This window comes from Armigeres subalbatus, chromosome 3, assembly GCF_024139115.2.
Source record: "Armigeres subalbatus isolate Guangzhou_Male chromosome 3, GZ_Asu_2, whole genome shotgun sequence".
Classification (NCBI taxonomy): domain Eukaryota; kingdom Metazoa; phylum Arthropoda; class Insecta; order Diptera; family Culicidae; genus Armigeres; species Armigeres subalbatus.
In genome coordinates this window covers 325598947-325615898 of record NC_085141.1, presented here as the reverse complement: position 1 = coordinate 325615898, position 16952 = coordinate 325598947, and the positions used below count along the sequence as shown (strand labels likewise).

The 16952-nt window shown below is 41.7% G+C and overlaps 1 protein-coding gene across 1 annotated transcript; it reads left to right on the top strand.

Moving 5' to 3' along the window:
* The first annotated feature begins 10580 nt into the window (after positions 1-10580).
* Positions 10581-11935, top strand: LOC134222708 (uncharacterized). The gene is made up of 2 exons (XM_062701872.1): positions 10581-10765; positions 10828-11935. The coding sequence occupies exons 1-2, from the start codon at positions 10581-10583 to the stop codon at positions 11933-11935; spliced, it is 1293 nt and encodes a 430-aa protein (XP_062557856.1).
* The last annotated feature ends 5017 nt before the right edge of the window (positions 11936-16952 follow it).

Genomic DNA, 16952 nt, shown 5'->3' with positions numbered 1-16952 from the left:
TTCGTAGTGCTGCCGCCACCTTTGGATCACCTCACACTCGTTGGTAAGAAGGTTCCTGTTTATGTCCTTACACATATCAGGCTGTGGCACGTGGCCCTTACGTGAACGGTTCAACTTCTCATAGAACTTCCATGTGTTATTAGCGCGGAACAGTTGGTCCGTCTCTTCACGGTCTCGATCTTCCTGCTGACGCTTTTTTTCTCCGAAAAATCAAGTTTTGTCTGTTTCGCGCCTGTTCATATCGTGCCTCGTTCGCCCTCGTACGGTATTGCAGCAATCTCACCCATGCTGCATTCTTCTCTTCTACTAACTGCTCACATTTGCCGTCATACCAGTCGTTTCTCTGATCCGGGGGCACCGTTCCAAGTGCAATGGTTGCGGTGCTACCAATGGCGGATCGAATATCTCTCCAGCCATCTTCAAGAGACGCTGCGCCTAGCTGCTCTTCCGTTGGGAGTGCCACCTCCAGCTGCTGCGCGTATTCTTGGGCTAGTCTACCGTCTTGTAGCCGCCCAATGTTAAGCCGCGGCGTCCGACTTTGACGCGTGTTGTACACCGTCGAGAGTTTTGAGCGCAGGCATACTGCAACGAGGTAGTGGTCGGATTCAATATTCGCACTGCGGTAAGTGCGTACGTTCGTGATGTCGGAGAAATATTTACCGTCGATTAGAACGTGGTCGATTTGGTTTTCAGTTTCTTGGTTAGGTGATCTCCATGTAGCCTTGTGGATATTTTTGCGGGGAAAGAAGGTGCTTCGGACTACCATTCCGCGGGAGGCTGCGAAGTTTATGCATCGTTGGCCGTTGTCATTCGATACGGTGTACAGACTATCCGGTCCGATGACCGGTCTATACATTTCCTTCCTTCCTACCTGTGCGTTCATGTCACCGATGACGATTTTGACGTCCCGCAGTGGGTATCCATCGAATGTCTGCTCCAGCTGTGCGTAGACCGCTGCTTTCTCGACGTCGGGTCTCCCTTCGTGTGGGCAGTGCACGTTGATGATACTATAGTTGAAGAAACGGCCTTTAATCATCAGCTTGCACATCCTTGCATTGATTGGCTGCCATCCAATCACGCGTTGGCGCATTTTACCATGCACTATGAAGCTGGTTCCCAGCTCGTTGGTGGTGCCACAGCTTTGGTAGAAGGTAGCCGCTCGATGCCCGCTTTTCCACACTTTCTGTCCTGTCCAGTAAATCTCCTGCAGCGCCACGACGTCGAAGTTGCGGGGATGTAATTCATCGTAGATCATCCTGTCGCAACCTGCGAAACCTAGCGACTTGCAGTTCCATGTTCCAAGTTTCCAATCGTGAACCTTCATTCGTCGCCTAGGTCTTTGCCGATTATATCGAGTCGCATTATCTCTTATATTGTTCGTAATTATTGGTTTTCCAGGCGGCTTATTGGGCCTGCGCAAACCTCCTGTCTCGTCGGAGGGCCGTCGTGTCAGGGCTGTTTAGCGTCCCACCTAACACCAGGACTTGGGCTTGTGCGCTTTGAGCGGCACACGGTCGCTTTGGTGGGGCCTACTTGCGGATACATGCAGCTTTTTATAGAGGGATCGTCAAGCCCTTGGACATAGTCCCTGCTGCCCCCAATATAATCATAATAATTATGGTACATATAAATATTATATTGAAAATCGCTTATTTGTAAAATCTTCATTATTGATGATGATGATTTACGGATTTCCAGTACAGTAAAGTGTCATCAAAAGCTTTTAAGTATATCACTGATTAAACGATGGAATTTTTTTTATCCATACGGCGTAAGGCAGAGCAATATTTTTTCTGAATGTCGTCTACCCTTTGGATATATCAATTTGAAAGAAACACAGCAAGAAGTATAAGTAATTCAACGACGTGTTGGAGCGCAGCTATTCCCAACAAATGAATAAACATTCGATGTAAACAATAACAGTTAGTTTTGAACCGTCTAAGACGAATTAAGTACTGTCCATTTAATTCCACCAGTTAATTTTCGTTATCTTTGCAGATACGTATTTCGACCACAACTGTGTGATCGTCTTCAGTGTCTTGTACTTGACTCGACTCGACAAGACACTGAAGACGATCACACAGTTGTGGTCGAAATACGTATCTGCAAAGATAACGAAAATTAACTGGTGGAATTAAATGGACAGTACTTAATTCGTCTTAGACGGTTGAATACATTCCACTAAAAGAGCTATATATATTTTTCTGAGTTAGTTTTGATTGAGAAAAAAAATGATCGACGGTATTGGAATTGGAACTGTAACGTCACATGGTGAAAATTAGCGTACATTCATCTAGCAACAAAGTAAAGCCAATAGAATTCAACGCCATATAGGTTCGGCACTTCATCTCATACCTCCCATTTTCATCCCATCAAAAACAAAGCAATGAAAAGGTATTTGATTTGTTATTTATTTTTGTGATTTTGTTAGCAAAAAGAAGCGACAAGATTGGTGCTGTACTTCTCTGTTTTGCGAAGAGATTAATATATGTTCAGTAATATGGAAAATGGAACAGTTCCCCTATGTACATATTAAATGAGTGCACGACCTCTCTAGTATAGTTCGAACAAAACCTGCACATTTCGGTTCAAATAAATGGTAATAAATTGACCTCCTTAGGGTTTTTTTTTTAATTTACGCTGTAATTTCCGAGTTCATATTATTGATGGAAAATAAAAAAAACTATTAAGGAGGAGAATCGAACTAGAGTCCCTAGAGTGAATGCCGTCAATGTACGCCACTCGCCCATTCCTACATCTTGAAAAGAGTCTAACAAAGTGTAACAGGTTAAGCGTTCTGGTGATTCAATTATTTTTCATCAAAATGTTTGAGACATGCTCAATCCATCACCGAAATGTTTGAAAAGCATTGAGTTATTATGGCGATAAAATGCTGCATCATGATGACCACTTCGTTGGAACATTCGAGTATATCTATTGGATTATTGCTTATATGGATAAAAAGCGCCATCAGCTGCGGCTTGCATGAAATGCAATGGGGTTTGCTTTGATTCGTTTTGACAGCCACGTGCTCGCACAACAAGGTTTCCGTTAGCAATACCTCTGATATCTTTTTACTTTTCAACGCAATTTCGATAGTTTCCATATAATTTAGAAGCAACTGCTGCTGAGCTCGCCGCGCTTGTGTCTACTTGGTAAGGGCATATCGTCCTGCCTACACTGGGGTGTTTTGACCAGTGAAACATATTTTCGAAAAACGTTACATTTTTGAAGATGGAAGCAATTTTATATCATATCAAACACTGAGAAAAGCTATGTTGTTGCCCAACTGAGTGTTTGCTTTTATTTTCATTATGTAATAACATTCACATAGTATGATAGTTTTACAAATATTTAAAGGTACCAACTGATTTTTACCCTTAGTTGTAGTTTTCTAGAAATCAAACAGGGGTGTTATGGCCAGGGGGTGAATTATACCGTCTTACCCTATAGGTCATATTGAGTTGAAATATCACATTCTGTTAACAAATTTTACATTCAGTGATATTCAGCTTTCATAATATTATACTGTGAGGTTTTGTGAATCGTTTCGGGACCACTCGCTCGATTGATTGCGTCCCCGTTTCCCGCATCTCGTTCCATATTTATTTAATGACTAGCAGACCCGACGAACTTCGTTTCGCCTAAGATTGATTAGTTCTCGAGTTATGCAGAAATTTCGGTTTCATTTGTATGGGAGCCCCCTTTTCAAAGGAGAGAGGGGTCTCGAACCATCTTAAGAACCTTCCCCGACCCCAAAAACCTCTGCATATAAATTTTTACGCCGATCGGTTCAGTTGTTTTGGAGTCTATAAGGTTCAGACAGACAGAAATTCATTTTTATGTATATACTAGCAGACCCGACGAACTTCGTTTCGCCTAAAATTGATTTATTCTCAGCTTAGTTCTCGAGTTATGCTGTTTTATTTGTATGGGAGACCCCCATTCCAAAGAAGGGAGGGGTCTCGCACCATCTTAAGAACCTTCCCAGGCCACAAAAACCTCTGCATACAAATTTTCACGCCGATCGGTTCAGTAGTTTCGGAGTCTATAAGGTTCAGGCAGACAGAAATCCATTTTTATGTATATAGATAGAAGATAACTAGATAAATACACCTGTGTTCAGAATAATAGCAGCGGAATCCGTTTTTCATACAAAATCGTCAACTTTGACAAGCTGTAACATTGTACCCCGATGACCGATTGAGCTGAAATTTTGGCAGTGAACTGCAAATATGTTGAAATTTGCACATACTATGTATCAATTTTTTCGAGTGACGCGTTCAAAAATTACGCACTAGGTCAAATTGTTAAAAAAAATAGCAGTCTTTATTTTTGATATATTGGCCAATTAAAATGTCAAATTCAACAATTAATATTTTTTAAATTATAAACTTAGTGTCGCGCAGCACCTGAATTCAAATTGATAACATTCCAATCAATTGTTTTCCTGATATTTCCAAAATAAAAACTGCTATTCTTTCGAACAATTTGACCTAGTGCGTAATTTTTGAACGTCATTCGAAAAAAAAATTCAACATATTTGTAGTTCACTGCCAAAATTTCAGCCCAATCGGTCATTGGGGAACAAAATTACAGCTTGTCGAAGTTGACCATTTTGTATGAAAAACGGCTTCCGCTGCTATTATTCTGAACACAGGAGTAGATTAGTGATAGAAAACGTACTTTTCAACAGCTTTGCTCCTAGCTTTGGCCTTAATTTATCACGGGACTTAATAGGTACGTTAGCATATGAACTTTGCTAAAGAAGTTACGTTGCTAGAACGTCCACAAAAAATGTTATAACGTTTCCAAGATTGATTTCATATAGTGTTACCAGACGTACTCTTTTAAGAGTACATGTACTCTTTTTGAGGCAGAAAAATAACGTACATACTCTTCTTTCTCGGAGAAAAAGGTTATATGTACTCTTTTTGAATATTGTTAGTACCAATTTGATTTTCAAACTTAACATTGCAAAGTGAATCCATTTTCCTTAGTTTGCACAAATAAAGTACGCTGAGATTGTGTTTGTCACTATTTGAATTGAAAGAATTTACTATTTTCATAATATTTAATTTGTTTAACTGGTCCTGGCCACGCCGAAATTAAAGATAGAAAGCCAGTTTTTATCGTGAAATTTAGATATCAAAAATTTGCAAAAAAAAACCTGCACGACCACATCAAATATGGCACAAACTACAATACCTAATTATAAATTCGAAGCTGGACCGAGAACATTGTCTAACTATGCATGGGAAATGGGAACATTATTTAAACGTTCGTTCGTATATCACAGACTGCGTTCATTCAAGTTTTTGAAGCAATTCCTCTGATATCACACAGTTTCAAACACCATTTTTCCTATGAAGAGTTGGGCTTTTCAATTTGTCCAATAAATTTGAAAATATTAGATAGGTCCATGAGGTTTTATTATATAAATAGTTCTTTTACTCCTTCACTCATATTTAGCAGAAATTTGTTTCAAATATTCTGTGATTATTATTCAAATTTACTAAACTAAACTAAAAATATGTTGAAAATAATTATTTTGTTGAATTCATACACTTTCATCATCAGCGATACAATTTCATCTTACAAATATAAAAGAAATATATAAAGAAATATACTCATATTTCGAGCACTGGCTTTTTAGCGTCCTACAATTCAAAATTACATCGATGTTCCGTGGAAAGACCCACGCGAATAATGATGAAATGGTCATTTAAATCCAGTTGTTCGAAATAGGAGTTAGGGATATGAGTTAAAACGGTCCAATACCAAACTTGAATCGTAATTAAAAAAAATCGTGGGTTGTACTCAGTGGCGTAGCCAGAAAATTGGTCTGGGGAGGTGGGGGGCGGTTTTGAACATTATTTTTTTTTAGAAAAAAAATCTTTCTAAAAATGTTGTGTCTGGGGGGGGGGGGGTTTATGTCCAAAACCACCCCCGTGGCTACGCCACTGGTTGTACTCTTTTGTACTCTATTTTCACTTGTTGTAAATGTACTCTTTTTAGTCAAACAGAATCTGGTAACACTAATTTCATAGTCACCATAGTTTTTTGCCTGCACTACCGGGTAACCTATGGTTGTTAGAGGGCAGAACCCTTCTTTCTTATTGTTCTGATTTTGTTTTAAGAAATGATTACGAATAACTCCAATGAGCCTCCGTAGTTTGGCAACGTTGACAGAATGAATAAACGATTTTTTCATATGGTTCAAACTAAAGAGGCTGCACTCATAACAAAGAGATGCAGTGCCAAAATTGGAACGGCTCGCTTGCTGTCAAATCAGTTGTTCTAATCGAGCACAAGGTTCTTAAAGGTAGGAATATTGAGCCACTTGTATAATGCAGGCACTTTAGTTCAAACCAATCGCAGCGTTGTAACTTTTTGCCTTTCGCGTATACTAAGTATACCCCAAAACCGAACTTTTGATAGAAGGCTCGAATTGAGATGTGTGTGTGTACAAAAAAATGTGAGTTACAATGTTTTTCCCCCAATTTTTTCCCAAGGGTCTCCCCTTGGAAAAAAAATACCAAAAACAAAAAAAAAATTTTTCAAAAAGCTTTTGCAATGCATTCAAATGAACGCAAATAAATGTGAATTGATGGAAATAACTGAATATATCTCCCTAAAGTGCAATTTTGACCTATGTTATGTGCTTTTCTTGTTACATTTTATAACACACGAGAAAGGTACCATCACCGCTAGGTGGATTATTCTGGGTTTTTTTTTTCGAAATCAACTATAATGTCGAAAAAGGTATACATATAAGACCAAATAATAATGAATAGCGAGAACTAGTCTTTGGGACTTGTAGGAACAATTCACGAACTTTAAGCTTGAACTGACTTCATCTACGTGCGTGTTAGCATGAGGCCAAAAAATCTGCTTACTTTGACTTGATGGTCTAAAAGTCGAATAGATTAATACGTACAGAAGAATTGCAATACAATTCTAAGTCTTGGTAAGAAGTTATTTATATGGCGAATTAAAAGTGACTATTTTGAAATTCAATTTTCAAATTTTCTGGAGGGGGCCACAGCTTGGTCTAGGGAGGGCCAGGCCCCCTGCCCCCCCCCCTTATTTACGCCAATGATCCTCCGCTCCATATGGGGAGGCTCTAGAACCGACCCCCGAGTCATCGTTGTATCTGAAGCGTTCCAAGAAGGTGATCTCGTAACGCTCAATGACGGGTCCCCCACCTTTCAACGGACACTCTGCCACAGCTATTGACGTCTCCGTAGTAAGTAGATCTTTTCTACCACTCTTTAGCTGGAAAGCCGGTACCGACCTGTATGGAAGTAAACATTACCTCATATAGATCTTAGCCAACGCACCACTCCTAACAATGTCAAGAGACGTCGTTGAAAATATGGTAAAGCGAATTGGGATGAGTACACGCGCACTAAGTCAATTGCATGGTGGACTAACCTTCCGCATCCCTCACCGAGTTCACTAACGAAGTTCTGCGAATGTGGGTCACCCTCAAGGTCACCCCAGTACTGTCACCAACATCCCCACAACCACCGAATATAAAGTTTTACGCATCAATTCGAATCACGAAAAACGTCTTTTATTTACTTACCGCTTTGGAAATTCACATTGTCTTTCTGATGAATCTGTGGAATAGGAAATAAAATATTTTCAGGTGAATATTAAAACCTTATTTTGGGATTCTATATGCATAGGAATATTCTAAACATCGCAATGAGGTTAGTGATTGGGTCGTTTTATTATATAAGAAAATTATTTTGAACTTTTAGTGGAATGTCTTCACTTGCCATAAGACGTGTCCGTATATCCTATTCAATTCCAACACTTGATTGTAACTTTAACAGAAACGTATTTCAATCTCAACAGTACGGTTGTTAGGAATATTTGTCGGAGTATACCCCTTGAACAGGCGAAGCATCGCCAACAACTTCACCCTAGACTAAACTAATTACCAATACACACAACACGCAACCAAACGCTGTATCAATAATTGTCCCTTCATTATCTATTCTTTATTCGTAATCTATTACTGAGCAAGACACAAGGCAGTGAAGAATTAAAATATTGTTAAACTTTAAACGTAAGAATTGATTGCTAATTAATATTATAATTTATTACTACCTACACCTAATTTGTTCTTAAACTAGGATACGTTCTTAAACTATGTGTCTAAAGCGAATTTGTTGCTGAAAAGTGTAAAACGTGGAAACTAAATGTGAGTTATATGAAAACATCATCTATAGCATGCAAATTAAAAATATACAATTTACAGCTTCGAGCTAACTTCAGAGGAAAAATCTGGTTTGCTTCCGAGGATCCGAATTGTCAGCAACAAATCTCGAAGATTTACCCTGAAGGAATCATGTCACAAGGACACGACGTTCGCCAGACGAGATCCCAGGCAAGAGCTTTGCGAGAGCAGCAAGCTAACCTCCAAATAGGCATCGTGCAGCAATCTGCGGGCAATCACAATGTGGTGGTAGCCAACGAACAGACAAATGCTTTGGACTGCGATGGATGTGAACGGCCAAATACTGCCGAGTCGATGGTGCTGTATCGGGATTGTCAGTGTTGCTACCACTATTCATGCGCGAATGTAACGTCCGAAACGGTTCATGCAAAACCATTCGTTTGTTCGTCGTGTGTCCGGCTACATCTTTTACCTCCAACGCGTTCCATGTCTGGTCGTACAAGAAGAAGAAGTACACCGGGAACAGGTGGAACAAGAAAAAATGATCCAAGAAAGGTGTGGAAGAGAAAAGCTTGAACGTCAACGACAATTCATCGCTCGAAAATACGAACTTCTCAATCAAGGGGACGTAGAAGATGACGATGTGAGCAATACTGGCAGTGAGACTCCAAATGGTAGAATCGAAAGAGTCGAAAGTTGGGTAAGAGAACACCGTGTGTCTACTGGTGCCATCTAATGCCGCGATTAAGCGGACCAATTTCTCTGGAACGGGGTCTATGCCGTCAGTTACGTTTGCGGAAAACCTCCCAGATGCAAATTTGCAATCGACACCGCTGACGCCAAAGAGGGTAACTGGTGGTAACACTAATCTCATGCCAAGCATAGCGGACCAGCTTGCAGCGGCCTTAGATGTCGAGACTATTGGTAGCATAACGGTTGGAGATACGGTTGATGATGAAGAACAAGGCGTGATTAGCAGCGAAGCAATACCATCTTAGCGAACAGACTATCGTCCGATATCACCTGTTGATATTCAGATATTCAACCAGATCTTGGAAAAACCGAACACTATCGGGTCGATCACAGGTGCGGTACCAAAGTTGGTAAGGAATCCAACATCGTATGAAAAGTGGCACTTAGAAACTGAAAATCTTCGGAAGTACAATGAGTTGGAGACGGAGCATAAAAAGGAGAACGACCTACGACGCAGACGAGAATTGGACCTGGCAAACAAACTGAAACAGCTGGAAATTCAGACACGAGAGGATCAGCAGATTCAGCGAGTACGTGAGGTGGAATTAAAAGCACAGCTGAAACAGCGGGAACGCAACCAAGTGCATATCGAGGAACAGAAACTCCGAGAGTTTGCCGCAATGCAGGACGAATTGCAGCGGCTGCGAGAAATCGAGCAACAGTTCCTGAAGCAGAAATCGTTCAAACCCCAGCAGCAGCAGCAAACCAACGGATACGTCCAGACTTCTGGACTACCAGAACAATCGTTAGAATTCGACGAGATGATGACACGGTTCAGACATTTGGAAGGCTTGCCAGTAAAAAGCTTTGACGCTGCAGTGCCAGGTGTGCTAATCGGTCTTACCAACACACACTTGTTGGTCACACTCAAACTTCGTGAAGGTCGACTACACGAGCCCATAGCGACGAAAACACGTATCGGTTGGACTGTTTAGGATGTCAATGCAGAAATGTGGATGTAATGGAGCACCGGCAGCTTCACATTCACGCAAAACCAGATGACGATGATTTACATCACTACGTGCAGAGTTTCTTCTCTATTGAAAGCCTTGGGATAGCGCTGGTTCCGCAGTTGGAGGAGCCGATGAGCAACGAGCCCGTAGAATTTTGGTACAAACGACTAAGCGAACGAGTAGCGGTAGATTCCAGACAGGACTCCTATGGAAACACAACGCGTAAGAAATTCCCAACAGCCGCCCATTGGCAGAAAAGCGATTGAGGTGTTTAGAGAAGCGGCTATCGAAAGAACCTGAACTATACAACAACGTCCGTCAACAAATGCTGGGCTATCTGGAAAAAGAATATGCGCATAAAGCCACCATCGAGGAACTGCGTCATTTCGATCCACGTCGCACATGGTATCTCCCTATTGGCATAGTTCTTCACCCCAGAAAACCAGGTAAAGTGAGGGTAATCTGGGACGCTGCAGCAAAGATCGGAGGTGTCTCGTTAAACTCTATGCTGTTGGAAGGTCCAGATCAGTTGACTTCCCTTTTATCCGTGCTGTTCCATTATCGCGAACGAGAGGTGGCCATTTCAGGAGACATTGAAGAAATGTTCCATCAACTCTTGATCCGTGAAGAAGATCGTTGCGCGCTACTTTTCTTAAGGAGAAACACTCTGGACATGCCAATAGATGTCATGGAATGTTGCAATCTTCGATGCATCGTGCTCTCCTGCGCAATCGCTGTTTGTAATGAACTTGAATACTACAGAACACGAGGTGTCGTACCAGAAGGCAGCAGCCGCGATAAAACATCGGCACTATGTAGTTGACTATTTAGATAGTGTCGATACAGAAGATGAGGCTGCTGAATTGGCGTTGGTTTAGTGGAAGTCCATTCAAAAGCCGGGTTTGAAATAAGGAATTGGCTCTCAAACAGAAGAAAGTTTCTTGCTCAAATCGGTGAAGTAAACCCTGGGTCCGTTAAATGTTTCGAAGCAGACAAGGAAAATGGAACGGAGAGACTACTTGGGATGATTTGGAAGCCAGACGAAGATGTCTTTTCGTTTGCATTGAGCTTTCGAGACGATCTGCAGCAGCTAATAGCAGGAGACATAATTCCGACCAAAAGAGAAATGTTGAAAGTCACTATGAGCATCTATGACCCTCTGGGTATCGTGGCAGCCTTCGTAATCCATGGAAAGGTTCTTGTCCAAGACGTCTGGAGGGCCAAAATCGATTGGGACGAAAAGATTCCGTGGGAAATTTACTGTCGCTGGAAAGAATGGCTTGCTGTACTCCGTAAGATGAATACAGTAAAAGTCGCTCGATGTTATTTCCCTGGATACAATACCGAATGCTTCAACTCCCTAGATTTGCACATCTTCGTGGACGCCAGCGAAGAAGCCTACTCAACAGTCGCTTATTTCCGCGTCATCGACAATGGCCGTGTTCGGTGTTCCTTGGTATCTTCAAAGACGAAGGTTGCTCCACTTCAACTTCTGTCCATTCCGCGATTGGAGCTCTTGGCAGCGGTACTCGGAGTTCGTTTGCGTAAAACTATTGAAGAAAAACACTCGCTGAAGGTACGTCGAACATTTTTCTGGAGCGATTCATCCACAGTCATCGCTTGGATTAGGTCGGATGCACGCCGCTATCGACAATTTGTAGCATTTCGTGTGAATGAAATTCTTAGTCTTTCGTCAATTCAAGAGTGGCGATGGGTGCCCACAAAACTCAATGTGGCTGACGAAGCCACAAAATGGGGAAAAGGCCCTTCATTTGACCCAGAAAGTCGATGGTACCACGGACCAGGGTTCCTGTACGACAACGAGGAAGGATGGCCGAAGGACTGTCGAGGTGAAATCAGTACCACAGTGGAAGAACTTCGACCAGCCTTTGTGTACAGTCATCATATTATCAAGCCGGCAGTAAAATTGGAGCGGTTTTCACGGTGGGAGCGGTTGCTGCGAAGCATGGCATACGTTGTGCGGTTTGTTGACAAGACAACAGGTTGTGGCTACACAAGAAAAGGCCTCTTCAACTAGGTACGTTCACAAGAGAGGAATTACAAAAAGCCGAGCGGTGCTTGTGGCGTATTGCACAGAGTGATGGATTTCCTGACGAAGTGGCAGTGTTCAAATACAATCTGCAGTCGAGTTCAGCACGCCGTCGTAATCTGGAACGGAATAGCCCTCTTATCAAGCTCACTCCAGCGTTTGACGAGTTTGGCGTACTTCGTGTTGACGGTCGAATCCAGGAAGCCGACTTGCCAAAAGGTCATCGGGTGACTAATCTTCTGTTGGACTGACGTCTGTTGGAAACGACGAAACGATAGTGAATTAGGTTAGACAACATTTTCACATAGCGAGACTAAGGGTACAAATACGTTTGGTGAGAAAACAGTGTATGTGGTGCCGTGTGTATAAATCTGCTCCAGCTATACCTAGAATGGGACCACTTCCGAAAGCCAAAAAAATCTGGTTTGCTTCCGAGGGTCCGAATTGTCAGCATCAACGGTCGTCTTCAATGTCTCGTACTTGACACGACTTAAGATATAAGTCGATTCAAGTACGAGACACTGAAAACGGCCTTACTGTTGAGGTCGAATTACGTTTATGTTAAAGTTACAATCATGCAGTGTTGGTAAAAACTCAAAATCTCAAAACTCATGGATGATTCAAATCAAGCGTGAGTTGAAACGCACCCAACTCAGCACCTAATCTTAGGTTTTCTTTTGTTCTCCTTCGTTAAAAACAATGAATTGACGTTTGTCGCATAAAATATTAGACACTCTTTTATGTATAAGCAATAAATTTCCCCCAAAGTGATTTCAAATGCGTTTTTAAACCAAAATAATTTTGTGGCAAATGAGTGAAATGATGCGTTTTAGCATGAAAAATTCAAGCGTGATGCATTCATTTAAAATCGCAGACGATTTCGTTCGCACGGGAGCTCGTTGATTGAGATTAATGAGTGATTTTACCAACACTGCAATCATGTGGTGGAATTAAATGCGATAGTACGAACTCGTCTTATGACAAGTTTTTTTTATTATGCTTTCCATTTTTTTAAATTTTTGTTCTACAAAATATTGTTTTGACTGATACTTACGAAAAATTCTTCTGAACACCTTCGAAGTAAATTTAAAATCAACCAGCATCATCTGTCTGTCAACGAAAGCCCTCTCTTTACAACTCTTGAGCTCAATGGAGGCGTTTATTAAACGCCTTTGTTTTGAGCATACGTTATATTAATGGAAACACCTAGCTTTGTTGTTTTCCACTTAGAAGACATTAGAGAATAATTTATGCTTCCTATCTGGCATCATTCCAATCTCGGAAAAATACCACAGACTAACCAACAACGTGCGGCGGCGGAGCCGACACCTTGCGTAGCGCGTTCACAATGAAAGAGTTCACCGAACAGGAGCCTACATTCTTTTGTGTTGTCGCACGCAACCAACTAACGGAAGCTATGGAAGACGGTGTGGTTTTCATCGCCCACGCATATTCCATCGCACGCCGTTATGCGGCGTATGAGTTTTGAGGCTAGGTGCCATCAATCGCTGTCATCGCCGGTTGATGACACTTTCCCGGAGCTGGAAATGCTGCAGTCATAAACATGCGTGAAACAATTTCCGCCGCCCGGACGGAAAAGCGGAGGAAATCACGATCACGAATGGTGAAGTTAATACATTTGCTGACATTATTCATGACTCGGGGGGAGGGGGTACACTCATTCATGCTGCTGTCTGCCTGCAAGTTTTCCTTTTCTTCATAATTTTGCCATGAAAGTACGAGTGCACCTGATTTCGAGAAGGTGATATGCTCAAATGTCTGTTCCACACGCACGACCGAAGATAATTACGTTGATTTGTGAAACGTTGAAAACGATTCTCTTTAAGTAGTCGTAAAATGGAATTTGGAAATTTTACAACCTACAATGGAATAGGTTTTTAATTTGTTTGCGGTTAGCTGTAGCGTCATAACTGAATTATTTATATTTGGGTCGATTTAACTAGTGAATCAAAGGGGATGCTGTAGGGAACACGTGAGGAAACCGTTTTTCAACAGTTGGGGAAGGCGGAAGACTTGATTTCTTGAGAAACTTGTCGTCCCTCCTTGTCTTTAGAACCAAAATAGTTTTGGAGACTTCCTTTTGCTTTTCTTGAAAAGCAGAATCGTGTTTCTATCGTACAGAAAATTATGCTTCTCTAACAGCTGAAGTTTATATGATGAGTAGACTCTAACGGTTGTTAACAATATTTGCCTTTCTACAATTCGTATGAATTGGGTATGAAAATAAAGCACTGTAGGGATTCCACAGAGTTTAAATGACCTTTACAGCCAGATTTCCGGTTTCTCTCAATTGATCATGGCTAGAGCAATTAGGGCTCTATTGTATTCGGACAACTCGTGATACAAAATCTATGCAACTGAACAGAGGAATCCGCATGTATGCCGACAGCACTGAAACTCAATGGAGGGAAGTTTGCAAAACAAACTGAACCAACGCAACAGCAACGCTTGACCATTCATTGCAACCGGAACGAACAACAGTTCCAACGAGTGGGAAACAGTAAAAATGAGCTTCTCCATTAGGTAAGAAAAGTTTTACATTTCATAGTCGGAAATAGCCTTGCTTGGTGCAGATATCTGTGCTTGTTGTAGAAATGAGTGTAGGATGGGATCAAATGAGCGAGCAGTGTTTTAGAGTGCGTTCGATATTCAGGCAGGTGACCCCGCACGGTGTTATTGAGAGTGGGCCGTAGTGCACAGGAAACAGCATCCATATTACAAATTTAGCATGTTTTGTTGGTTATAGGAAAATAGATGAAAAAATCAGTTTCCTTGAAATGAAGTTCAGGTTTACTTATTCATCGTGCATGGCTTTGCGCATAATATCGGCATTGAATCAGCATATTGAATTACTCAGACGAGTGATTCATACGAATTGTGCGATAACCGTCAGAAACCTTTCCCCAGAAAACCATTTGCAGAATAAACCATTCCTCAGTGGACGTGCAGTCAACGTCAACGATATAATTGGCGAATAACCGTCTTTAATTTCTAGGTTAGTTAGCCAAAATAATAGTGTACTAAGAAACGTACCGAAATATTCATGTCCCTGAAAAAGTGCTAATTTTGTATTGGGTTTGAGTTCAGATTGACACCACTTGAAGCTCATTTTTGTGATGAATAAAATCATACTTTTCGGATGATCAGGTAAACAACAAATCCAACGAAATTAAGATGTCTTTATTCGGTTCGCATACGAATGAAATCGCAATTTAGTGATGAGTGAGGATTCGGCAGAAAGATTCAGACCGCAAAACGAATAATTGAGACTAAATTGAATCAATATTCTGAGTCCAGCTCAGTGTTTTCTGCTGCACTCAATACACATCGGTTCACTCTCACATCTCGATTTCTTTTCGCACTATCTGTGGTTTCGCTTATTCTTGGTAGGGGGCACTCTGCAGGTATAAATCGTTTGTTGGTTCGCTGTTGGGTTGGATAACATTCATTTGCAATCGTGTGTTCGCTGATGGTTTGGGATTTTAAATAGGTGTGGTTGGTTTAAGTGAGTGAGTTTTCCGATTTTTCCCATAGATGCCTCAAGTAACATTAAATGTGTTATAAACTTAAATTTTTTAAGTTTTATAACGCTTGTGTTGCTTCACGTTCAGGCGAAAGTACAGTTCTGCCATCTTTTCAAATCTTCGGCAGACAATGAAGGGTTACTGCTCTTGAACTTTATCTCATAGCTCCGATAAACATCCCACGAAAAACAAGGCAATTAGGAGGAATTTGATTTGTTTCTTATTTTTGTGATTCAGCAGTGTCAACTGTATCAAATCCGCTACACTACTGCGATTCCCGATTCGTTGATTGATCCGGACAGTCGGAACATTTAAACCAACTCTGGCGAGGATGGCCTCGGACAAACAAAGCTTTCATGGTGCCCTGGATAATCGGGACGCTGGTAGACTGGACGACATGACCATACTGGATCTATCGGACCGACATCGGCATCCAGTGGAAGAAGATTCGTCAGGTATAAAGAACCTGATCAGATCCCACAGTATTTGGGGCCACCGCAGTGTGGACGTCATTCACACACCGGAACTGGGGAACCGGTAGATAGACGGTAGAGGAACGCATTATCCCCCTGCAGTCAAAATAACATGCGCGATGTTCGAAGACGCTGCTGATTCGGAGGACTCAGTGGGAGGGAAGCGATTCCTGTCTGGCGTTTTCAGGATGCTTTATTCTACCACGACGGACGACGAGGGATGCTAGCCATCGAGTAGAACTTAGGATGCTGTGAGAACAATGAGCTTTCTTTGGCACTCCGGGTACTATACTCCGAGTAGTAAGTCCCTTCAGCCGCACATCCCGGAGACGGAGTTGCTTCCATCCGACTTTTGCGGTAGCAATCATTTTCAACGCAGGTCAATGCTAACGTCTCCCCCCCTTCCAACATCAACAAGTAGCCTCGATAGCACTATTAAGCCGCCAAATAAGCGTCCTTCGACAACAATTCAGAGGAACTACGTTTCCCGTTTACGCAAACTAGTTCTCGGTCCGGATGTAACGTCTTTTGTTGGTGGTTGAACGAAATGCGTCTTGTTGTTAAGGCCAGAAGGAAGGCACGAGCGCTCAAGCGGCTTTTCACTGGCCATGTGGATAGGTAAGTGCATTGGAACATTGTAAACAAAAACACTACGAGTTTCAGATGGTCATTCAAGAAGCCAAAAAAGCAGGGAGGACTTCTTTGACTCCGTCAATCATGTAGAAAAGGTAAGTGCATTGGCTTCGTCAAGAATTCCTCCAGAAGTTTCGTCAGGAATTCCCCTGGAGGTTGCGTCAGGAACCCCTTGGAAAGTTTCGTCAAGAATTCCTAAAGAACAGTGTTTCTCAACCTGGGGTACATGTACCCCTGGGGGTACCTTCGATGGCCCCAGGGGGTACCTCACACAAAAATGCGTAATGGCGGATGTATACAATTCCAATGAAAACTTATTCAAAAAAAATTTAAAATTTCTTATTCCAAAACTTT